Source organism: Physeter macrocephalus, chromosome 2 (genome assembly GCF_002837175.3).
Source record: "Physeter macrocephalus isolate SW-GA chromosome 2, ASM283717v5, whole genome shotgun sequence".
NCBI lineage: Eukaryota > Metazoa > Chordata > Mammalia > Artiodactyla > Physeteridae > Physeter > Physeter macrocephalus.
The window spans coordinates 131,967,568-131,992,423 of record NC_041215.1 but is presented as its reverse complement, the minus strand read 5'-3'; the positions used below and the strand labels follow the sequence as shown (position 1 = coordinate 131,992,423).

General features: G+C 52.8%; 1 protein-coding gene across 1 annotated transcript in view; it reads left to right on the top strand.

Annotated features, from left to right (window-relative positions):
• Window positions 1–20,173, top strand: part of INPP5D (inositol polyphosphate-5-phosphatase D) — a 131,631-nt gene extending 111,458 nt beyond the window's left edge. The window contains exons 19-27 of the mRNA XM_024124657.3: window positions 1,023–1,112; window positions 3,401–3,514; window positions 4,840–4,922; window positions 6,015–6,102; window positions 10,005–10,154; window positions 11,259–11,355; window positions 13,308–13,574; window positions 17,433–18,036; window positions 18,980–20,173. Coding sequence (XP_023980425.1) covers window positions 1,023–1,112; window positions 3,401–3,514; window positions 4,840–4,922; window positions 6,015–6,102; window positions 10,005–10,154; window positions 11,259–11,355; window positions 13,308–13,574; window positions 17,433–18,036; window positions 18,980–18,982 — 1,496 coding nt within the window. The 3' untranslated portion in view covers window positions 18,983–20,173. The remainder of the gene's footprint in view (window positions 1–1,022; window positions 1,113–3,400; window positions 3,515–4,839; window positions 4,923–6,014; window positions 6,103–10,004; window positions 10,155–11,258; window positions 11,356–13,307; window positions 13,575–17,432; window positions 18,037–18,979) is intronic.
• Window positions 20,174–24,856: the final 4,683 nt, after the last annotated feature.

The following is a 24,856-nucleotide window of genomic DNA, read 5'->3' as shown; positions in this document are numbered from 1 at the left end:
CATCCCCACTGTCCCCAGTCCCAGCATCCCACTCTTTCTTCTTCTCATTCTCTTTCTCCATCCATCTCACTGTTGTTTCAAGTTGTCTTTTTGACGGTTGTTTGCAAGCGAGCAATTTTTTTTTCCTGTTTATTGGCCATCTGTATTTCTCTTGTGAATTTTCTCCCCACATCTTTGGTGGTAGAGGAGTGGTATGTTTATTTTTTCTTTGCTGATTTGTAAAACTTTATTGGGAAGGACTTATATCTGTTTACTGCCTTCTCGGTCTCCTGTGCTGTGTCTCCTTTGCCCACTGATGCTGGGCGTGTCCTGGAGTTTCATCCTCATCTCTTGTCATCCTTCATGTCTTCCCGGTAGGGCCAAAACGTCCTCGAGGCCTCTGCTTCCACCTAATGTCATGACTCCAAATCTGAAGATAAATCTCCAGCCCTGAATACCCAGCCAGACATTTCCACATGACTTATCAAAAGCACTTAGGACTCAGGATTCCTAGACCTCTGCTCTTTCTCTTACCCCCTCCAAACATGCTCTGCTGCCTTCCCTTCTCATCTAAGCACCAAGCTCCTTACAAATGTCGTCTACACTCAGTGTCTGCACTTTATCAGCTTCCACTCTGTCCCGAAATGGCACCTTCAGTGGAAGGTGCCATTTCTCACTGATGGGCTCAGTGACCCTAAATCCCCATCCCACTCTGGGCTGTGAGTGCCTCCTCAATACAACAAAATGCTTAGACCAGAAAAAAGCTCCACATTTCAAACACGCAATGATCTATATATTTTAAAACTCACAAGTCTTTAGGAAAAACTACTGCAGCCACAATTAGCCATGGAGGAGACAGGGTCCCAGTCTTTCACTGCTTTCAAGCGTGGTTATGGAAGGTCAATGGAACAACAGGTACAAAACCATGAAACTTCTGGAGGCTTCCATAAGTGCAAGTTGATTTCTGCCATGCGTTTGCCATCCTTGGCTTGACCAGAAGGGTTTCTCCTTCCCTGCTCAGAAATTCCTTCCCTCCCCTGCAGGCAGCACCAGTGACATCATGACAAGTGACCACAGCCCTGTTTTTGCCACATTTGAGGCAGGAGTCACCTCCCAGTTTGTCTCCAAGAATGGTAAGCGGTGGGTGGTGTCCATCCCTCTGTTCTCCATGCGGATAGAAGGCCTGGGTGCTCATCTTCTGGTTGCAGCAATCAGTTGTCTGTGTTAGATAAAGGCTTATCCTTCCAGGCAAGTCCACTGTCCATCCATCGGGTCCCTTCATGTCCAAACCAAATCATGATTTCAGTCCAGAGCATGTTCTTGCTCTCTTTGGCAAATATGCCAGCTTTGTTTAAGCTTCAATGTTAATATAGTCTTTAAAATTGGGAAAATGAGTGTTTTCCAAGGTGTGGCACATGTGCCACCAAACACAATTCCGGGTGGGACATGGATGAACATTTATTAGTAAGGCATTTATTTTAATATGTTTTAAATATGACTCTTCTGTGTAAGGCAAGAAACACTGGTTTCCATTTAGTCTTATGATATACCTTTTTATTTAAATACGATTATTTAAGTTTTAAAAATGAGTCTATTTAAAGAAAACGTTAAGTCAATCTTAGTGCACGTGCGAGGTAGGTGGTAAAAATTGTGAAGATAGGATGCAGGTGACTGAGTTTGGGTAAACATCAGAGTTAATAATACTCTATAGATTTGCACGTAATTTTTCAAACAATCTAGCTCGGCCCTGGTAGCCAGGCCAGCCTCGTCCCAGCAGGGGTCTGGGTGTTGTCTGTGGCATGTCCAGCCCTGGGTCTGGGTGACCGGGGAGCCATGTTGTCACCTCCTCTGCCCACCCCCCACTTCCATGGTCAGCAGACATCATTTATGAGGGCTGAGTGCAGGGCCCAATACAGGTTGGAAAAGCCTGTATTCCTCTGTGTCCTTGGTGCCCTGAGGGGTGTAGGTGAGGCTGAAACCCTGTCTTCTGGGACACTCTTGCCCATAGGCTGTTGAATCTAACATCCATGGCCCCAGCAGTGTGACCTCCACTCTTCACACAAGCCTTGACCCACCATCCTGTCTCTTTCCTAGCTCTGGTCACTGTGCCTTTCCAGAACCTTCCACCTCTTCTCCAGTCCCCACCCATCTCTGCTGTCTCTGAGTTCCTACAGCGTTGGTGGGGCAGCCTATGCAGGACCCTCATCACATCCCCAGGGTCAGCCTTGCCCTCCCTCCACTGGGACTCGGCACACAGCAGAAGCTCACAAACACCGATTACCGAGATTGAGCGTTGGTTGAACGTCTACCTAAGCAGAGCCTGGCCTTGGTGCTGGGGAGTTAAAAAAAGAAAGGAAGGCTAAGTGAAATAAGCCAGACAGAAAAACAAGTACAAGATACATATATAGTATCACTTATACGTGGAATCTTTTTTTTTTAAAAAAAAAAAAGCCAACTTCATTCAGAGAGTACAATGATGGTGGCCAAGAGCTGGTGGGGTTTGCAGGGAGGAGATGTAAGTCAAAGGGTACAAATTTCCAGTTTAAGATGAATAATTTCCAGGGATCTAAAATTCAGCTTGGTGACCATAGGTAATAATACAGCACTGTACACTTAAAATCTGCTGAGAGTAGATCCTAAGCTAAAGTTCTTACCACACCAAAACACACAGTTAATTATGTGAGGTGACGGATGTGTTAATTATCTTGATAATCATTTCAGAGTGTATATGTATATCACGTCATCGCGTTGTACACTTTAAGTATACACAATTATATTTGTCAGTTTGTCTTCAATAAAGGGAAAAAGAAAAAGAAAGGAAAGCAGGCAGGATGGGAGGGATAGAGGAAGGGAATGTGTGTCCCTGCTCTCGTGTGGCTCAGAATTTATATGGAGGGACAGAACACTGTTCAAAGCCAGCCTAAGGGCACTTGCAAAAGCATCATCTAAATGAAGAACATACCTGCAAGTTACCTGGGTACAGGTGAGCATAAGGAGGTCAGAGTAAGCAGCAGGGGTAACTTTGCCTGAGGAAGGAGGAACAGGCATCCCTACGTAAACTTAGAAATGAGACAGATTTGGGTATCAGGCACCTGAGCCACTACACAAGCTCTCTTTGCAAGAACCCACGGGGAGGCTGAGGCATTAAGGGCGCTGCCCAAGGCCACACAGCTTTAGTGGCAAAGCTGAGCGTAGAACTCTTCCTGCTCCGCTCTGTACCAGCTTTGATTCATCAGAGAGGCTGTTACCATCATTGGAGATGCTTGGTGTAGGTGGTGGGATTTCAGAAGAAACCCTTCCTTCCACCTAGACTCTCAACTTCCTTGGATCCTAGGAAGGAGCTTGGTGTCGGGGGGCTGGTTTGAAACGCTCCATCTCCAGACACATTGTGGAACCGAATCTCTGTTCTCACCTGTTCCAGGCCCCGGGACTGTCGACAGCCAAGGGCAGATTGAGTTTCTCAGGTGCTATGCCACACTGAAGACCAAGTCCCAGACCAAATTCTACCTGGAGTTCCACTCGAGCTGCTTGGAGAGTACGTGCTTGCTGAACTGCCTTTTAGGGGGACAGGCACGGCTCTTCCACAAAAGCCTTGTCACTGATGGTGCTTTTCTCCGCTCTCTGGGAAAGACTACGGATCAGCCTCAAAGAGGGGCGTCACAGAGTGGGGCTGCAGGTGGACAGTACAAGGAGACACCCAGTTACTACAGGGGCCCCCAGTATCCCGCGATACTGCTACTCCAGCCCCAGGGACGGGTCAGTCACTGGTGCACAGACCCCTCGGCCCCTTGTAGGCAGCTGGGCAGCTGGACCCTCTCCTTGCCCCTCCGGGCAGAGTTTAGCCCACTCTAGGGTCCTCCAAGCCGGGGCTGCCACTCAACCAGAGGGTCTTGGGCAAAGGTCCAGAGCTTGTGGAGGCCAGCGCTGGGGCCAGAGCAGCTGCTGGTAATCGCTTGTTCTTCCCCGGGGTCCTCTGCTCTTCCCTGCATCACAGGCACCTTTCTCAGGTGGTCTGAGCATCCCAGAGCCAACTAGAGATCGACGGCCACCCAACAGCCAGCAGCAGGTCGCACAAACCGTGTTTAGGAAACACCCTTTCTGGGTGACGTTTCTAGGCATATTGTCTAAAGCTGTTCCACGGTGAGGGCATCTGTGTGGTTTCTAGCTCTCCTGGCTGAGATGGTGCAGGGGGTGGTGGGGGGGTGGGGAGAGGCTGGCAAATCAACACCACAAAAGGAGGCATTTTGTGACGGGATGACAGATGCTTCCAGAAATTGGGAACAGGACCACCTGTGCCACCAGCTGCAGTGTTGCCCCACCCTCTTTCCTCCTCAGACCCAGCCTGGGCTGGTGACAGATCTGCCTTCTCCAGGAAGTCTCCAGGTCCCAGTTCACCTAGCAAGGGCAGAGCACTTCCAAAAATGATGAGGATTTTTGTGCGGGTGTTTTTAATAAAATATCAAGGCATTTGCATACATTTCTATGGAAACAGCATATTAGGAAGCTTAAATTAGCATTTCAAAAGGCTGCTGTCTTGAGTGGGAGGAACCATCATGTTTCCTAATCTCCTTTCCTGTGATGTGATGATTTCTTTGTTGCCTGGTTTGTTGCAAAGTGGAGCCAAAAAGGAGGGGAATCTCTCTGAGTCTCCTAAAAATAATTAGACTGCGTTGGCAAATGACCATCCCCTGCACCAAAACAGAATCCCCAACAAGCCTGACTCCTAAACGATGCTGTGGCCCCTACAGATAGAAGAGGAAGGAGGGTATCTTCATTGGTCCTGGTGGGACAACCCAAGGAGTCTTCTCTGTCTGGTTCTTGTGCTGTTTTCTGAAAGCCAGCCTTCTTATCCTCGGACAGGTTTCGTCAAGAGTCAGGAAGGAGAAAATGAAGAAGGAAGTGAAGGGGAGTTGGTAGTGAAGTTTGGCGAGACCCTTCCAAAGGTAATTCAAGATCAGGGAGGATTTCGCGTTCATCAGCCAGCGGCAGAGCTCCGGCCAGGCCTGACCAGAGGGAGGGGGAATCCCACGGGCCAAACGCAGGAGAGGCTGCCTGTCTTTCAAGGCGGCTTATGACGCCCTCCCCAGCAGTGGTTAAACGTGGGCCTGAGCCTAGTGGCCCCAATATTCCTCAATGAATTTCAACTCCCCTGATGGATTGTGGAAGGGTTCTAGAGGACACCTCATCTGACCAGGTGACTTTACAGAGAAAGGACCGGAGGCAGATCCCAGAGAGGCTTGTTCATGGTCACGCGGCTGCAGTGACGTTCTGGAACTTTCTGAATGGAGATAGAGTCCATCCTGTCAGTCAGCATGCACCCAGAGGCCTGCACAAGGGGGGGTCTTGGTATCTGTGGATGGGAAGGAAAGGGGCAGCCTGGGGCCTTTTCATTAGGCCCTACTGTGTTGGGGTCTGCACGAGGAACAGCCTTAAGGTGTGAAAAGGTCACACGTTGTAGCCAGCACGTAGGAGTGAATCCAGGATGTGTGTCTGTCCCTCGCTGAGCCACCCTCCAACAACCCACAGGACAGTCCAGGCCCACGCGAGGGGCTCCGCTGCAGGTGGACACAGGCCTCCTCCTGCCCAGATGCAGGGCAGGCCCCATGGTGCCCCCTTCAATGCAGCCCCATCGCGGGAGGGGGCCGAGGAGGGGGCTGTACCCTGCTGGGGGGCAGGGAGTGGGGTGCGTTCAGACCTGGCTCCTGGCCCCACCAGTGTTTGTGTATCGGCCTGGCCCCATCCCCCTTGATCCTGGGGTGGGCAGAGGAGGGGGAGGAAGGGCAGGGAGGCAGGGGGGGAGGCATGTTTGGAGTCAGGCCCTCTCCCCGGGGCCGGGGCGCAGTGTGACGGGGTTAACCCCGCCTTGCTGTGCAGGGTGGACACATGGGTTCCTTCCTGCTCTCTGGGGCAAGAAAATCAGGGGTTCGAATTTGTTTAAAAAGAACGTCTACCGTCCTTTTTCCCACGCATTCCCCTCCTCTGGGCTGGCAACCGTCACCCACCTGTCCAAGCTAATCCTGTGCCCCTCTCTGCAGCTGAAGCCCATCATCTCCGACCCCGAGTACCTGCTGGACCAGCACATCCTGATAAGCATTAAGTCCTCTGACAGTGACGAATCCTATGGTAAGGGTCCCAGGACAGGGGCTGCAGGTGCCACACCTGCTGATCGAGGCCTCTGATGGTAAGGGAAGCAGTGGTATCTCCTTCACAAAAGCCCACCGGCTGCTCCGTTCCCCATCCTGATGCTGCCAGAGGGACAGTTACTGGAAAGCTATCCTTCCGACCCCATCAGACTCCTGGGACTGACAGCAAGCGGCCACAACACCTCCCATCTATGGAGCCTTTCCTGTGTCAGATTCTGTGCCAGGTGCTTGCACGTAGTACTTGATTTATCCTGACATGATCTTGTGAAGCAGATACTATTCTCTCGATTAGATAAGTAAACTGAGGCTCAGAAAGGTGGAGTGACTTGCCTAAGTTGCACAGGTTGTAACTGGCTGAGCCCTAATTTGAACCCAGGCCTTCCTGGCATTGCTCAGTGCCCGGACCAGGCAGGCCTGAGAACGCCTGTGGCCCCGCTAACTGTCCTCCCAGAGAGACACCATCTTCTGTAAAATCTTCAGCCTGTCCATGGCTCCAGGTTTGCCCTTGCACTTGGTACATTCTGCGCAGCTAGAGCGTGGAGTGAGGGGACAGGCAGCCAGAGAGAGGCTGGAGCCAGATCCATACAAGCCAGGCTAGGGGTAGATATCGTATCCTGGGGACAGAAGGGAGCCACAGAAGGGTCAGGCAAGATGGTAACATGGTCAGCTTTGCATCTTAGGAATATGTGTTTGCAGTGATCAACACGAGAGATGAGGGAGCCAGAATGAAAGTAGCCATGGTTAAAAAAAAAAGGAGAGACAGGTTAAAATTGAGAGGTACTGAGAAGGGAAATTGTTTGACCACGGGAATCGGGGGAAGAGGGTCAAGGATGGCCCTGAACTTGTGGTTTGAGTTGCTGGGGTTAATGTTTCCGTTTCCTGAACTGGGCTGGCTGTGGTGAGCAGCAGGGCAAAGGAGACTAAAACGGTTCAGCCAGAGAAGTGGGCGGAGCGCCAAAGACTGGGGTCGGGGACGCTGTCAGAGCTGTTCAAGACGACGTGGCTGTGATAGCAAATGTGCCCGAGAGATCCAACCAAATAAAGACCAGTGTCCTGCAGACAGAGGGACTTGGGGACTTGTGGGCTTGGGAGAGCCGTGTGCACGGCGAGGGGAGTGAGCCGGGGTGAGGAGGCAGAGGGCGTGAGAGACCAGGATGTGCAGCTGCGTCCAGGGAGGGTGTTTGTTTTCAATGGAAGGAATCTGAGGGGGGTTAATGCTGATCGATGGAAGCCAGGGAGCAGAAAGAGGCTACAGACAGGAAGGGTGCCCATGTGTGTCTGTCACCCACGGTGCAGGCTCTGGATGTAGGTACCATCACCACCCTCATTGCAGAGGTGGGGAAATGAAGTGACTTGTCCAAGGTCACACAGCCACTGAGTGAGTTTGACAAGCTGCTGTGTGACCTTGGACTTGAACCCAGGCAGCCCAGCTCCAGAATCGTGCCCTCCACTCCCTCCCAGTGCAGCACTGGGAAGAGGGTCCCTGAGCCAAGGCAGGGGCGAGCAGAGCCCAAGGACTGTGATGGAGCAAAGAGAAAGGATCCACGTGGGTGCCAGAGCGTCGGGAGGTTTGCTGGCAGGAAACGGGAACACAGGTCTGACGGTTCCATTTTCTTTTCAAACACTGTAGTTCTCCTTTGTCTCCTCCTCTTGGTATTCATACTGACAAACAGCATATCATACTAACAACTAGGAAAAAAAATCATCCAGCAGTCTCATTCCTTGCTACAGCAATCATTTTTATTTTGCTTTCACACTCCCGTGTTCATCCATAGGCACACATAGATTTCTATATAAATAATTATCACAGAGACACCATCTATATTCTGCTTTCCTCACCTGGTATTAGATGATACACATTTTCCATGATCCTCCGACCAGCCTTCATGATGGTTGCTTTTAATGGCTTCATAATATTCCATGGATTTACTATATCCTCTTTTTTTTTTTTTTGCGGTACGCGGGCCTCTCACCGCTGTGGCCTCTCCCGTTGCGGAGCACAGGCTCCGGACGCGCAGGCTCAGCGGCCATGGCTCACGGGCCCAGCCGCTCCGCGGCATGTGGGATCCTCCCGGACCGGGGCACGAACCCGTGTCCCCTGCACCGGCAGGCGGGCTCTCAACCACTGCGCCACCAGGGAAGCCCTATATCCTCATTTTTTAAAGTACTCCTTACTACTACTATTGAGGCTCTGCAAATTATTTTTGTTAGTGTTATCAACAATGCCAAGATGGATCTCTTTGTGGACATTTTTATTTTTTATTGCGGTATAGTTGATTTACAATGAGCTAGTTTCTGATGTATAGCAAAGTGATTCAGTTTTATATGTGTGTGTAATATATATATTCTTTTTCATATTGTTTTCCATTGTGGTTTATTATAGGATATTGAATATAGTTCCCTGTGCTATACAGCAGGACCTTGCTGTTTATCCATTTTATATATAGTACCAATAGTTTACATCTGCTAATCCCAAACTCCTAATTTATCCCTCCCCCACCCCTTTTCCCCTTTGGTAAGCATAAGTTTGTTTTCTATGTGAGTCTATTGCTGTTTTGTAAATAAGTTCATTTGTATCATATTTTAGATTCCACATATAAGTTATAAGTGATATCATATGATATTTGTCTCTGACTTCACTCAGTATGATAATCTCTAGGTCCATCCTTGTTGCTGCAAATGGCATTATTTCTTTTTTATGGCTGAGTAGTATTCCATTGTGCATGTATACCACATCTTTAGCCATTCGTCTGTCGACGGCCATTTAGGTTGCTTCCATGTCTTGGCTATTGTAAAATAGTGCTGCTGTGAACATTGCGGTGCATGTATCTTTCCGAATTAGCGTTTTCTCCGGATATATGCCCAGGAGTGGGACTGCTGGATCATATGGCAACTCTATTTTTAGTTTTTTTAAGGAAGCTCCATACTGTTTTCCATAGCGGCTGCACCAATTTACATTCCCACCAACAGTGGAGGAGGGCTCTCTTTTCTTCCTTGTGGACGTCTTTTATTCTCCTTTGGCTACATTTGTTATTCTTTTGGGTCGTCTCTTTAGGGCAAGTTCCCGTGTTTGCTGGCTAAAGGGTATACATATGTTTGTGGTTCTTGGTGCTCGGTATCCAACTGATGGCTGTGAAGGCTCCGTCTTGCCTTGTGGACCTTGCCACATCCCAGTGTACAGCTTTCCCCAGATCCTTGCTGGCACTGGGTATCCTTTGCTTCTACTTTTGTTAATTTCATGTCTGTGAGAGAGTCCCTTACTGCTGCCTTAATTTGCATTTTTGATGGCTCAGCAGACTGAACCAGTTTCCATGTACTGAAATCAACCATCTACACTTCTTTTTGTGGAAAATGTCTGTGGGGTTATCTGCCCATTTATCTGCTGGAGATTTGATTTTGAGGAGTTCAGATAAAATACCTTCTGTGTGAAGCTGGCTGCAACTATTGTTCCCAGTCAGTCCTCTTTCCATTTTTGTTTTTTCTCTGTGCAGAAGTTTTAAACTTTTCTATCCTATCTGTCAGTGTTGTTTTGTCATTTCTCACACTGCTTCAAACCTTGGGAAGTTATTCCTTCCAGCAATCAGATTAGTATTTAATTCTGGTTTTCTGCCGGATTTTCTATGATTTACTTTTTTTTATATCCACTAATCTGTGTGGAGTTCATTTTGCTATAAGGTTTGAGATGTTTTCCCCAAATCGCTGAGGAGTTGTTCTGAAAGTTTTGTTCCATAATCCCTGCCTTGGCAATTGTTGCAAAGGATCATCTCTGGGTGGGAGAGCTAAATCTCCAGGCCAAATGCATGGTGTTTCTCCCGTGAAACGGCGGGGCTGGGTTGGCGGGGGGGGTGTCTTGACATGACTGCTGTCTCCCCACCTCCCCAGGCGAGGGCTGCATCGCTCTACGGTTAGAGGCCACGGAAACTCAGCTCCCCATCTACACGCCTCTCACCCACCATGGAGAGATGATGGGTCACTTCCGGGGGGAAATTAAGCTGCAGACCTCCCAAGGCAAGAAGAGGGAGAAGCTCTATGGTAAGTGGGCACAACCCCTCCCCTGCTCCCTCTTCAGTGCTGCTGGGTCGGGGACAGGAACGGAATAGTCTCTCTGCTGTGGCCTCAGACAGAAATGCAGCATCGGAGGGGATCTCACAGGCAATCTGGCCCAACCCTTAGCAGGTTCGAGAATTTCCCTACAGAACCACAACACCTCACAGCCACAATCACCGTTGCCTGGCCCCAGTCTTTCTTCCTTTTCACACAGGCAAGAGGTCATTTTTTCCTTCTCCTCTTTGCTTTACTTCTTGCTCAAAAGCACTCAAATAACAATGCCTAAAATGAGTTGGGCTTTAATTTTCTACTTGATCTATGAAATGATCAACTTATAAACGTTGTCTCATTTATCTCTCACCATAGCTCTGAGAGCCAGATGCTACCCTTGTTCGGTAGATGAGGAAACTGAGGCACAGAGAGGTTAAGTGACTGGCTGAAGGTCACACACCGAGTAAGTGGCTGGCCCAAGGGGAAGGTGCAGGTTCACTCACGTAAATTCATAAACGTGATGGGGTCCCACCTCTCACACAAACAGTGAGACAGCAAGATGTGGGACGGTCTGACACCCGCTGCTCTTGGGAAGGCCCTGGGCCATCACGGGTGCCCTTGGATGGGGCTCCTCCTTCTGGCCTCTGGGAGCTCCTTTCTCTAGCAGGATCTAGACCTGAGGGGGACTTGGCACCCCTGCAACCATAGCCAGAGTCAGATATGAAGATGGGGTCCCAGTTCCCCATTAAGCTCGTGAACAGGTTGGCTTTGGGCACCAAATGCTCTTGTGTTTCTTTTATTCAGATCTGCCAAGAAATATTTGTCTGTTTTATCCCTTGCTGACACCAACAATTTGGAAATGTTGCATGAAATGACAACTCTGGGTCACACATGCCAACTCTCCTCCCTCTGGAACCATGCAGGCATAACTAACCCATCACCGAACTCACACAAGGTCTCAGAATCTGCCCCAGGCAGCCATTATTCACTTTCCAGCTTCCGCTTACCAGGGGAAACCTCTCCGCCATCCTGGCCCAAACCCTGGGAGCTGGGCCCTTGCACGCTCTCACATGCTCTTTCCTGGCCCTTTTCTTGCAGACTTTGTGAAGACGGAGCGGGATGAGTCCAGTGCACCCAAGTCCCTGAAGAGCCTCACCAGCCAGGACCCCATGAAGCAGTGGGAACCTGCCAACAGGTAGAGTGGGGAGGGGGGTGGGGTGCCAGGGCTTCACTGCAAGCTAGCGTGGCTTTGCAGACCCAGGACTGGAGTGGGGAACTGGAGCAGAGAGAAAGCAAGGACCCAGAGAGAAAGAAAGCGCCGGCCACGAAAGGCCTGTCATGCTTCCAGCTCCGAGGCTTCTAACCACAAACCCCTGGTGTGACTGCAGCAAGGCCAGGGAGGCTCTTCTGTGCTGCAGAGTCCAGTTCAGTTCAACAAACACTGGCTGAGCACCTCCAGGTGTCAGGTTCTAGAGAAACCAAGGCAAATTAGGTGCAGTCCCTGCCTTAGGAAGGTATATCCTACTAGGAAGATGCCCAGTCCAGGAGGCAGCAGCCCCAGAGACGGTCGCATGGAACAGCTGCGGTATTTCCTGAGCGCCGGGGACATCAGCAGCCATGGCTCCAGGGCTAAAAGCCCCACCCTGTGACTAACGCAGAAAAGCATTGGGGGGAAGTGCCTGCAGGCTGCTTCTGGCAGAGGCTGGGCTGGGAAGAATCTGGACATCAGAGTCTGGATTACGAGGGGGACAGCAGTCCCCGAATAGCAGGGTCACCACAGCTCACTGATACGGTCTCGAGTTCAAGCCAGTGAGGTTTGTCATGGTGCCCGCGCCAGCTTACCTGCCAAGGGGGCAAAGCTGTGCCAGGTAGCAGAGCGAAATCCCAAAAGCCACCGCCGAACCCAGCTTATTCCTCTCCTCCTTTCAGCCCCCACTACCTGTCCCTCCAGCCCTTGCCCGCCCCAGACCCCCACCCCGTGTGCACAGCAACTCCCACCCCCCTGCAGCCTCTGACGGTAGCCCTAGGCATGAAACTATCCCTTTCAATCTTTTTTGCCTACTACAATCCCCTCGATGAAAGCACTGCAGCTCTCAAATGTCTGCTTGACTCCAGAATCAGGATCAGTGTAGGTCAACAAAGTATTTTCCAATGGACCAGCATTAGAATTAACACTTACTTCTGAAGCAGGCTCGATGGATGGGAGTGGCATGTGCTCAGAACCAGGCTGGCTGAGCAGATGGGAGCTGGGGAGCGTGTGTTACAACCTATATAGGCAGAACTCTACTTACTAGTTAGCTCTCCTGAGAGTGCCGTCTTACAAGGAAGGACGACACTCCTGTCACCCAGAGGCAGCACGGTGTGTGTCTCAGGGTCACCTCACTAGGTCTGGCCAGCCCCTCGACAGCTGTCAGCTCACTCCCCCACAGTCGAGGCTGCAGCCTTGACCTCTGTGACCTCCATGCTCGTCTTTCCAAACACCCACATGGCTGTCTCCATCCTGATGCCTCACAGACGTGCAAGCCGGCTGTCCCAGATGGAACTCTCCATTTACCACCAACACCCTACCACCACCAACAACCCCCATAGTCACTCAGCCCTGCCGGCCACGCCAGCCTCTCATTCCATTCTGCCCACTTGCTCACAGGCCTTCAGACTGTTGCTGGGACAGGTCAACCCCTCGTACCGCAGGGCCTTTGCACTTACTGCTTCTCCCCTCCCTCCCTTCTCAGAGAGGCCCTCACTGGCCACCCTACGCCCAGGTGGTCCCAACCCTAATCTATCTCTGCTCCTTTTGTTACTCTCAGTCAGACTTGAGCAGTGTATAAATAGCTCGTCTCTCAGGCACGGAGCTTGTTTTGTTTGTCTCCCCATCATACGTTGGTTCCACGAGAACAGAGACCGTGGCTGTCTCATTTACAACCGTATTTCCTCCTATTGTTCCTGGTGTTACCAGGCACTCAGTAACTATTTTGTTGTTTGAATAAATGAATGAGTGAACGAATGAATGAATGGATCCACCACCCCAGAAGTGAAGGAGTTGAGGAGAGCCTGAGGAGGCCCGAGGGGGCATCAGAGGACACTCTCCTCAGGCTGGTGCTGGCCTGGAGGAGCCCTGAGGTGTGACTTTGTGTGTCGCCCCCGCAGGGTCCCTCTATGCGGTGGCTCCAGCATCACTGAAATCATCAACCCCCACTACGTGGGAGCGGGGGCCTTCGGGCACATGAAGCAGACCCTGTCCCCCGACCATCAGCCCACCGCCTGGAGCTACGACCAGCCGCTCAAGGACTCCTCCCTGGGGCCTGGAAGGGGGGAGAGCCCTCCGACACCGCCCTCCCAACCGCCCGTATCACCCAAGAAGTTTTCATCATCGACAGCAACACGGGGCCCCTGCCTCAGGACACAGGAGCCAAGGTGAGCATCAAGGCCTCTCCCTTCCCTAGGTTTTCACCACCAGGAAATCTGGCCCTAGAATAGAAGCTGCGTGAGAGCAGGGATGTGCGTCCACTTTGGCCACTGACTCATCCCCGGGGCCTAGAACACAGTAGGCTCTCGAGAAATGCTTGTAGAATCTCCAATTCTTAGCCTATTGGTGTAACCTGAAAGGTGTTTTAAAAACAGGATCTAAAAAGTTTAAATATAGTGCCTGAGAAAAACACACTCCTGTAAAAACGACCTTCATCGAAAAATACGTTTCTGTACGTAGTGAACCCTTGTCAACCTCCCACTCCCTGGAGGGCCCTGCAGAACAGAGGTGGGAATTTCCACGTAGGAGTCCCTCCCCAGCTCCGAGTTCCCCTCTCTCTTCTTAACCACGAGGGTTCCTGTTCCCATGCGCAACTCTCCTGCCTCTCCTGTTGAGGCCAATTTGAAAAAACAGCAGCTGGGACCAGGAATTCCGAAGGGGAGAACAGCCAGCCTGCAGAGGGAGGGGGTTTGGCCATGAAACTTCGGGAAAAAGCTGGCGGTTAGAGAGAGCTGACCTGCATGGAGAACTGGTCCAGGCATCACGTGCCTGGAGGCCCGGAGCCGGGGAGGAGCGCGCAGAGCCGCCGCCTTAACCAAGCAAACCCACGCGTGCGTGCCTTGTGCAAACGCAGGATCGGGAGCCCCCCACGTTTCTAGTAACCACACGATGACAGATGGAAATTAAAAGTGCAGACCTTAATTAACAATGATTGAAGATGCACAAAATATCGTTCGCATCAGCTTCCTTTGGGGGCTGCCTGTACTGTTTATGATGACTTCAGTGCGTGGCTCTGGGCCTGTCTTCCCCTCTCTGAGGTCCTATGTTCCCCATGGCATTTTCCGTCGTGTATTAAGAGCCAGGGAACGGCATGTTGTCAAGCACTGTTCCCCTCATCTCCTGCCACTTCCAACCCTCCCGCGCCTGGCCTGGCTGGAGTTTCCTCTGGATTGAAGGGCCGTCTACAATTCTCTTTCTTAAGCTTTTTCTCTTAAAAACAAAAAAAACAAAAAAAAACACTGGACAGACAAATGGAAGGAGGAAGGGACGGAGGGAAGGAGGGGGCTGGGACAGGACAGGGCCTGCCCCTGAGCTCAGCCTTGTCTATCTCTGTACCTCTAGTTTTCACAATTTGTTCTTAATATTGTGGACCCTGGTCTTTCCGTAAGAAACCTGGGGGAAGGAGAAGCAGCCTCAGGTTCCTCTCCTGGAAAAATGAGGACAAAAGCCACGTATGGCGGGTCCTGCAGCACCTCTTTGGCAAAGGTCACCTCTTTGGCGACCCCAGGAAACAGAGCTGTAAACAACTATAAAGAACAAGGGGACTGTTTAAGTGAAATGTTTTAAGTTCCCAAAGTAAATGTCTCTTTGTGCCCTCCTAACTGGAACACAGCATATAGCTTGGAAAAAGGTGGAGAGCTGTTCTCTCCGGTTTCACGGGTGACAGCTTCAGAATGGGGACATCTGTGTAGGCAAGGGGCCCAGGCTGGGCTCTAAGCTCACTTCTCAGCAAGGAGATGATTAGAGGCAAGAAGCTGGCAGCTCCCACGCCTGCCTGCCACCCTCTTTGCTGCTCTTGACCCCCCCACTGGGCCTGAGAGAAGGCTGTGGAAGAGGGAGTATCACCAGTCCTCCTATCACTGCCCCATAAAAAAGTAAGGGGCCAGCTGTCCCAGTTTGCCCAAGGCTGTCTCCTTTTTTGCACCAAGAATTCCTCATCCCAGGAAACCCCTGAATGCTGGGAAAACTGGGACGACTGGTCACCCTGGACCAAAGTCATATGGTTAGAAAGAGGGCTCTTCTCAGACCCTGCTCGGCACTTCACTCCTTTAGAAAACAGCCGACTCCGGCATCTGAGGAGTGAAATCACTGTGGCACAGGAATCAACCCTGTGCCCTGGGGATGGGTTCACTCACTCCACAGCCGTGGCTGCTATGGGAGCTGGTTTCTTTTCACCTTTGGTCAGGGAAATAAGACTTTTCAAAAGTGGTCTTCCCCAGTCTCCCCGCCCCCGCCAAGCCTTCCCCTCTCTGACAGTGACAGAAGCCCCCTCCTCAAGGGAAGACTTGCCTTGCCCCATCTCCTGCTCTTTTCCCAGGGCAGCGAGCTTTGCAATCACCAAAATGCTCGCACCCGGGGTCCTCTTCCTGGCCCTGGCCCTGGCCCTAATTCTCTGAGGCGAGACCTCTCCTATCTCCTCATGGAGAGTGGGCTTCAGGTGGCAGGCCACGCATTTTCCTTTCTCCTTCTTGCCTCTTCATCAGAAACTTCTGGTCAGTGCCTTTCTCATCTCCTGCCCCTTCCTCCCTGTGCTAACTCATAGCAAAGGTCTTTGAGGATCCAGAGGGGGTGCAGAGGATGGCCCAAGGGGGAGGGGCAGATTTCCAAAGTCTTTGTTCAAGGCCCCAACATTTCTGGTTATATAACTGCTTCCAGGTCTTTCCAAAGAGTAATGAGCCAAAGACCAAGTCTACATGTCCCTGAGGCTAGCCTCCCTGACACCCCACATTATCTTGTCTCATTGGCACCTGTGCAAGGATGACATCTTGCCTCTGTCCCCTGCCCACGCCTCCTCCCCACAGAGTCCATTAGCCGCGGCTGTTTGGCAACTTTTGAGCAGGTTTCAGCACACGCTCCATCAGTACGAGGCGTCACGGCCTGAACGGTTCAGTGCGTCTTCCAAGGGACCCACATTTTCTTCTCAAGAGCTTCCTTATTTTGCAGAAAGCAGAACCCAGAACACTCCCCCTGGGAAATTATGCCGTTGGCCAGAAAGTAAAATGTGTTCCCATTCCTGGGTCGCATAATTCGCTCAGCAGGAAATCACCTCCAGCAAGAGCAGTAATAAATCAGGAAACAGACAAACAAAAGAAGTTCTCACCTACTTTGGGGAAAGCATGGAGCTCCTTCTCTGTCCATAAGTCAGACAGGCCTATTTTCTTGCTTCTGGCTTGTTTCCTGATGCATGTCTCCAGGTTGCTTCTGATTTTCAACGTCAGTGCTGTCCGTTTTTTCCTTCTCCCTCTGAGTGAGGACACGAAGGAAACCACACTCACCAGGAGCTCTCCAGGGAGAGGACTTCATGCAGAGGAGAGAATACTAATGGGGAATGTGCTAATAGGGAATGTGGGTCCCCTGAGCACAGGTTGCGTCTGGTTCACAGCCACCTCCTGCACCTGGGGCAGCGTCGCACACTTGGGGGGCTCCGACACGTCTGTTAAACGGAGCTCCTTGACCTGGGACCCTCGGTAAGCACAGAGCTCCGTTCCACTGTGGGTCAGAGGAGAATCTGCTGAAGACATAGAGGAGGGGCTGCGGGATTCTTGGGGGGAGCCAGGAAGGGAGGTCTGTTAGCAGCAGGGATGGGGGCGCTGGCTGTGGAGGGCAGGCTGCTCCGATGAGGACGAAGCAGGTGGTTTTGGATTGGGGTGCCATGTGAGCCCCCCCATCCCTTCGGTGAAGTCCCCCTTGCTCTCCGATGCTCTGGTGTGCGCAGTCTCTGTGGTGGAAGATGCCCAAAGGCAAGAGCTGAGCTTACCTCTGAAATCATCGACATCGGGGTGACGGTTCCTGCTCCTGCCTTTCAAGAAAAGTTTTCTTTTTAATCACGGTGGCATTCACATAACATAAAATTAAGCCTAGCATGTTTCAAGGGAACGACTCGGTGGCGCTGAGTACACTCACAACGCTGTGCAACCACCACGGCCATCTAGTTTCTTTATCGCCCCCACAGAAACCCGTCATGCATTAAGCAGTCATTCCCCATGTGTGTTTCTTCCCCGTGCACCCTCTTTCCCTCGCTTCAGGCCCAGCGACGTGGGGAAGAGCGCGGGGGAACCTTTGCCTCCGGAGGACCCGCAGCCGACCAAGCCCGAGATGTTTGAGAACCCGCTGTACGGGTCTGTGAGTGCTTTCCCTAAGCCGGCTCCCAGGAAGGAGCAGGAATCCCCCAAGATGCTGAGGAAGGAGCCCCCGCCCGGCCCGGACCCGGGAATCTTGTCGCCCAGCATCCTGCTCTCCAAAGCCCAGGAGGCCGAGGGCAGCAAGGGGACGGGCAAGCCTGCACCCGCTCCCGCGCCCTTCCTCAGCCCCACGCCCCGGCTCCGCTCTTTCACCTGCTCGTCCTCCACCGCCGAGGGCCGCCCACCGGGTGGGGACAAGGGAAGCCAAGGGAAGCCCAAGGCCCCCGCCGGCTCGCAGGTCCCGGTGCCGGCCAAGAGGCCCATCAAGCCTTCCAGGTCAGAACTCAGCCAGCAGCCCCCGGCGCAGCGGCCACCCCTCCCGGTCAAGAGCCCGGCCGTCCTGCACCTGCAGCACTCCAGGGGCCGTGACTACCGTGACAACACCGAGCTCCCCCATCTCGCCAAGCACCGGCCCGAGGACGCGCCGCCCGGCCGGGCCGCCATGCAGGTGCGCTCGGGGCGCAGCGCGCCGGGGAGCGGGTGCGCAGGCGCGGGCGCGTGACACAGGTGCACGTGGGTGTGCGAGCACACGAGGGATACCACCACCGGGGCCAGGAGTGCGCTCGGGTGCACGTGGGCTCTCATCCATGTGCGTGACTGTGCGTGTGCATGTGCGTGATACAGTGACCCGGCCCAGGAGGGGGTTTCGAGAAACGGGGTTCTGGGAACTGAGAATGAGAAAGGAGGTAGAGGCGGAATTTGAACCCAGCCTGTCCCCAGAGTCCCTGCTCCTACCTTGAAAGGATTAAAGGAGGGGCTGGGGGTAAACTCTGAGTCCTCTACGTCAGGCCCACAGGAATAAGGCTTCATAGATACAAAAGAGCCCAGATCATTTATATTGCGTTATCATCATTAGTATTAGTACTTAAAAATTTTCCAGTATTTTAGGGACTTCAGACTCAATGTCCCCTTCCTTCCTATAGAATAAGATTTCTTTTTGAGCAAAACTAACAGTGGTTAAGAACAGATTCTGGAGCCACACTGTCTTGGGTTTGAATCCCAGCTGTCCCACTTTCTGGCTCTGCACCTTGAGCCTCAGTTTACTCATCTGTAGAAAAGGGGGGCAATCAGTGGAACCTGCCTCACAGGTTTATAGGGAGGATTAAATTTTATTATATATCATTACTATATATTACAACTTATATGTAAAAGGTATGTGTCATCCATTGCATATTATTTCGTATGTATTATATATTACTCCGTGTGCATATAATATATATGCACATATATTAGAATGCGTGTAAGTACTTAGAACAGCGTGCTGGCCCCCTTCAGCACTAGGTTAGCACTAAGGCTGCTCTAGCCCAGGGCATGCAAGGACATGGGGACCTTTAGTTAAATCTGGCCTGGCGAGAATGCAGAGCTGACAGTCTTCTGTTTTTGTCCCACAGTGAAGCCCCTGGTGAGCTGCCAGCGAGATGGGAGCCCAAAGGAGCAGCACGAAGCTGCTGGGACCCTCTCCCAGGACCCCTGTTCGCTCCTCCTACCCAGCTTCCTACACAGGGCTTCATCTGTTTCAGGAGAGGGTCTAGCTTCTGTGTGGTCAGCAAGGTGCACTGGCTGTGAAACTTGACACCCAGCCCTGAAGTTGGAAGGAAAAACCCACCTGATGGGCACCAAACAACCCGCACACCTGGGCCCCCAGCTTGATCTTGGTACTTGGGACCCAAGAGCCTTGTTCCGGCTGCCATTTTGAAGAAAGGAACTAAAGCGCTGATTTGCGGGTAGAGACATAAATAATAATAATAATAATATTAATAATAATAATGGCTACATGTAGGGAGCACTCAGCACCTGCCAGGTACCGTGCTGAGTGCTTTATGAACATTATGAGTTGAGTCTTTAGCCAACTAAAACCACATTCCCAGACCCCTCGGTTCAAAACAGTATGTCCTGAGTGGTTTGGACAAAGCATTAAAAATTAAGGCTAGTGCCCTCCTGTCATGGGACAGCGCTTGGCCTTTGGGAGCTCTGAGGAATGATTGGTTAATTTAGGGTACCGTGAACCTGGCCTTGTCTAGCTTCAGTGACGCAAACTGCTTTAGCTAAAGCTGCCGGGGTCCGGCAGAGCCGGCGTGGAGAACAGGGGTCTCTGGGTCATCCTAGTTCTTTAGCTGGAAGAAGAAAGAATATCAGCTCCTACTCTCCGGTGAAGAGATCTGGCTTCAGCCTGGACTGGCGATGCCCGGGCTCGTGCCAGGTCCCCCATGCCCTCCTGCAGGTGGTCAGGCACCGCCAAGCCAGGGAATGAGCCACGCCCCGAGCCTTATCTCATCGTGCTAATAGAAGAGTCTATGCTGTTCGATAGTCGCTCCAGAAAGCCAGCTTTCCCACCTGGCTGCCGGCGAGGGCGGGCCTCTTGGTTCCCGGCTCTCAAAGCAGCGCAGCCTTTTCTTTCCGAACTCTGTGGTTTTGGGCCCTGCTTCCTTGGTTACTAGGAGAACGGATTGGTGATACTTGTTCTTGTGTTGCTTTTTGACATAATGAAATTACTGTAGGAAACCAAATCCAGAAGTGTGTGTGAGTTCAGGAGGATGGGTACGCACCCCACATCCCCATGTGCGCCAGTCTGCGTGACCAATAAACTGTGCCTTTCTCACGTCCCACCTGCGTGGCATTTTTTCCTGACATTCAGCCACAGACATGCTTCTAGGCTGTCAGGGCTGCAGAGCTGCAGGCCAGGGCGGGGAGGATATCGAGGTTCACGGTAGAGATGGGCCAGCGTTGTCCTGACCAGAGGGGACACGGTAGAAAGAGTCTGAAGTCGGGCGTGGACCAGGAACAGTGGGAGACATCACACATCTCCGTGGGACTCCGGGCACACCCTGCAGCCACCAAACTTCCGTCAGCATTGTCCCATTGCCACCACTGCCTGCTGTCCTGCTGCCACAAGTTCCTCCTGGCTTTTGTAAGTGTTCGTTGCTGAGCTCCAGAGACGGTAAACACATGTAAACAATCACCAGGTTGTGGGCCTCCAGACCCCCGCGTTCAGGGGCAGCTGGCACTGCTTATGGGTCAGGGAGCAGCACCCAGCCCAGAGGGCCAGTGTGGGTGCTGCCTGGCCCCCCTTCCAGGCTGCCTCGGTCTGGGCTGCTGTCACCACCACCTCAGGCTCCTCGGCCTCTGTTCCTGTTCGCAGATACCAGGCCTGGACTCCAGGCAGAGCCTGAGACAGTGGTGGTCTTGGCAGCCACGGAGCAAAGCATTCACGGCCCTCCAGTGATAGCACGTGGAGACCGGCAGGGGCCGGGCTGAAATCCCAGCCGGAGGCTCCTCATCCACGCAGGTGGGATACCCTCACCCTGAAGGCTCCCCTCCTGGTCCCTACATAGAACTTGACCCGAGCCCCCAGGCACCCACCTTCTGACCCCATAGGCCAAGGGCCAAGGTGGAGGGGCAGCTGGAGATACCCAGACATCCCTTAGGCCAGCCCTTCCTACACCCGCCACCCCACAGCTGAGGACCGGGCCGCCGATGGCCATGGCACGTGGGGAGTCCACCACTGCCAGGGGGTGCTGGCGTGCCATGAGGGGCCTGCAGCTCCCACCCCTACCTGGAATGGACATCCAGGCCCTCCTCACCATTTCTGAGGGGTCCCAGGAGAAGCGAGTCCAGGAGCAGCAGTGCTCTGAGTTCTGGCGGCCTGAGCAGGTACCGTGCCCCCCTCGCCTCTCCCCCAGGCTCCAACGCTGGCTATGTCAGCACCAAGCAGGCTTGGGCTGTAAAAGGAGATGGACAACGGGGCCCACTGTGATGCCTGGAACTGGAAACTGGAAATTGTGAAATTTAAGCCTTTTTCATCCTTGTCCTTTCAGCTGCTCAGCCCTGCACCCGCCCTTCGAGGTCCCTGACCACGTTTCTCCCTGGGCTCTGGCCCACCACCATCTCTTGGGGCCAGACTTTTCCGCCACGTCTGCTTTGCTCCCAATCCTGGGCCTCCCAAACACCCAATTCCCCTTCCAACAGCAGGGTGAGAGGGGAACCCAGAAATCCCCACCTCTTTACCATCTAAGTAATTTAGCTCTATTTTGTTTCCGCCTTTCTTCACCAAGCTCCCTAACCAAGGAGTTGAATTAATAAGGTTTCCTCACAAGAGTGTCCCTTACCCCGACAGTGAATTCCGTGTTCCCTGAGGTTACAGAAGCTGCTGGAGTCACTTTTTTTTTAAGAAGCAAATGTTTCCTTCTTTGCATGACATGAAAGCTGGTTGAAGACAGCAGATTCTTCGGCAACAGAAAGGCATTGTCGTCCCGATGGCCTCTCCCTAATAGCAGCCCGCGTTGAGCATGCCCACTGCCAGCGCAGCTGCTGCAGCTCCAAGCTGTCTGCCCAGGGACCAGGGGCAGGGGCAGCTGGGCCGCTCCTCCTTCCTGGGCTGTGATTCCTTTTCCATGCCATTTTTTCCACCCGATAGGAGGGAAATTAGTGAGTCATTCAGAAGAGCTCTCTCCCACAGCTACCTTCCCTACCCCAGCCTACAGGGTCTCTCTCTTCGCACGTCCTTAAAATAGTTTCTTTCTCTGGCAAACTAATTTCCATGGAGATCCAGCAATCTGAAGGCCTCGAAGCTTCCTGCAAGGCAGCAAGCCCGGCTCGGAAGCCTTCACTCTAGCAGAAAGAAACCCTTTATCATGCAAACGTCTGGTCTCAGGCCCACAGACACCTCGCCACCACCCCCATCCCCCACCCCACCAGGTTCCTTTTTGGGAAACCTGCACTGTGCAGGGAACAACGCCGGCAGGTAGAGTCCGGGCAGGGACAGTCTTTTTTGTGGTCTGTACTGCTCAGCTCTTCTCGCTCAGATCCCAGCACCCGACCGCTGGGCCGGACTGGGAGTGATTTTACACCGGTGTATACAGCTCGTGGTCTTCCCTCAACCCCATGTGCTGGGCTTTGGGCTCAGCACGTTTGTCAAGGGGGACCATGGTGGGGAGGGCTGCTATATCTTGGGCTGTGGCATCAGAAGGAATGGGGTTTAAATATCTTGTCTTTCGTTTCCTAAAAATATGATTCTGTACCAGGCACTTAGCTTTTCTGAGCCTCAGTCTCCTCATCTATAGAATGGGGAGAAGGGAGCCTTCGGCATGGTGTGGCTGTACGGATTCCGTGGGCTCGGGTCTGTGCCTGGCCCGTCGTAGGCGTTCACTGAACCTCAGTCCCCTCCCTCTTCCTGGGAGACAAGACTGTGTGGGAGGGCCCCGTGGGGATTCTCCACACAGAGCAGGAGGAAAAGGTCCAGGCCGCAATGAGGGAGGCGGCTGAGCTGAGCCTTCATGGACCGCAGGGATGTCCTGGAAGGAGGTCGGTAAAGGCCTCCCCCGTGTGGGCAAGAGTATCCCTTACAAAGAAGACCGGGAACCGAGGGGCAGGGCGAGCCTGGGCAAGCCTCGAAGACAAGAGACCTTGAGGCCAGATGGGCTAGTTGAGGCCAGGGGACACTGGTTGAGACCAGATGGACAAGTTGAGGCCAAGGGGACCAGCTGGGTCTCTTTAGCCACACAGACGGAGCTACTCCGAGAAGCTGAACCAAGGGGAGTGGACCTGGGGACATGTAGGGAGCCCCCGAGCTGGCACCCGGCCGTACCCCACAGCAGTGCTGGCCCCTGGGATGAACTGGCAGTCGTCCAGTCACCACACAGCAGCTCCGTGACCCACGCAGTCCCGGGCTGCTCTGACCCGGTGAGACTCGGCTCCGGCATGTCTGTTTCTCCCTCCGTCGGCTTCTTCCTACTTCCCTAACCAAGCAGATGACTCACAGCCCACGCTTTACCCTGCAGGGACGCGAGCAGACAGTGGCACGCAGCTGTTCACGTGTTTAGGAAGGTCAAGAGTGGGGTGAGGCAAGTGGGGTGACCCAGCGCAGGAGGTGAGAGGCACTCACTCTCAGGTGCGCACCTGGACCTTCTCCACCTGAAACTTCGCTTCCCAGGGCCTTGCTTGCGTCACCCCAGCCCTGGTCCGCAGAGCAGGTGAAGGAGGGATCACCGGATGCCAGGGGGAGTGACAGGCGGCGACACACTGACCTGCAGCTCTGGCAGGGCCCCTGGGAAGGAGGGGGCTTGGGCAGAGGGGCAGCCTGGAGAGGCCATCCTCTGCATTATGTGGAATTGGGTTTTAGTGCACGGGATGTAAATGGAATATTCATACCTAATTTTGAGCCTATCCCCAGAAATGGTTGGTCTCACTTCAGTTATTTTAAAAGAGCGTTCAGTGTAGGTAGTGGCTGAGAGCTCAGACTCTGGGACCGGACTGTCTAAATGTGCCAAAGTGTGCCAGTCTCTGTGCCAGGCCCCGAGGACCTGTGAGGAATAAGGAAATAGCCCCGGCTTCCAGAAGAGGCAAATGCACAGGCCAGAGGTTACATTGCCACGTGTGCGGACAACGGGTGTGTGGACAAAAGACCACGCAATGATCTCCTCCAGGGGTTGCCGGGAGAACGTTTTATGATTTAGTGTTTAGAGTGATCGCCACCGTGGTGCTGAGGATCTTGGACTCTGGGGGACCCCCAGCCCCACTGCCGACCCACTGTACTTGCCGACCCAAGTACTAAGTACTTGTCTAAGTACTCAGCCTGCCATTGCCTCCTTTCTTCACGTGTACAGAGAAGAGAATAATAACATCAACCTTGGGGGGTCCTTGGGAGGAGGAGAAGATCTACTAGTGATAAATAACCCTGGCTGCACATCCACCCTCAGCAAGTGCCAGTTGTAATCAATGTGCTCATCTGACAAAACCGCATCATTCTTCACATTTCCGTCTCAGCCTCGGATGCGACAAAGGTCACAGGTGTAGAAGCTGCTATGAGCCACTCAGAACTCCACCACTCCTGGCTTCTCAGGCCGGGTCCTGGCTCCAGATCTGACGAGCTGCGTGGTGTTGGCCAGGTCACTTCTGCGAGTCACACCCCAGACACCTGGGACAGGAGAACCCCAGCCCTGGGCCTGGCAGGAGTGTCCCAAGCCACCAAGCCTGTCCTCAGCCCCAGCGCCCAGTGCCACAGAGGCTCCATCAACACCAGTCTCCTTGCTCTTTTTCCTGGTCCTCCTATGCTTCTTTCCAGTGTGTCAGCAGGAATCTGTCCTGTCCAACCGTGGATGGACTAGAACAGAGCAACAGCAGGCCTGGCACAAGCAAGCCTCCGTTTGCAGGTTAACTCCTGGAGGAGCTAACCCTTCTGGAACTAAAGATAGAGAAAAGCGCTGCTCGCTCTCCACAGGGCCAGGCTCTCGGCCTTAGCACTGTTGACATTTGGGGCCAAATCACTCTTT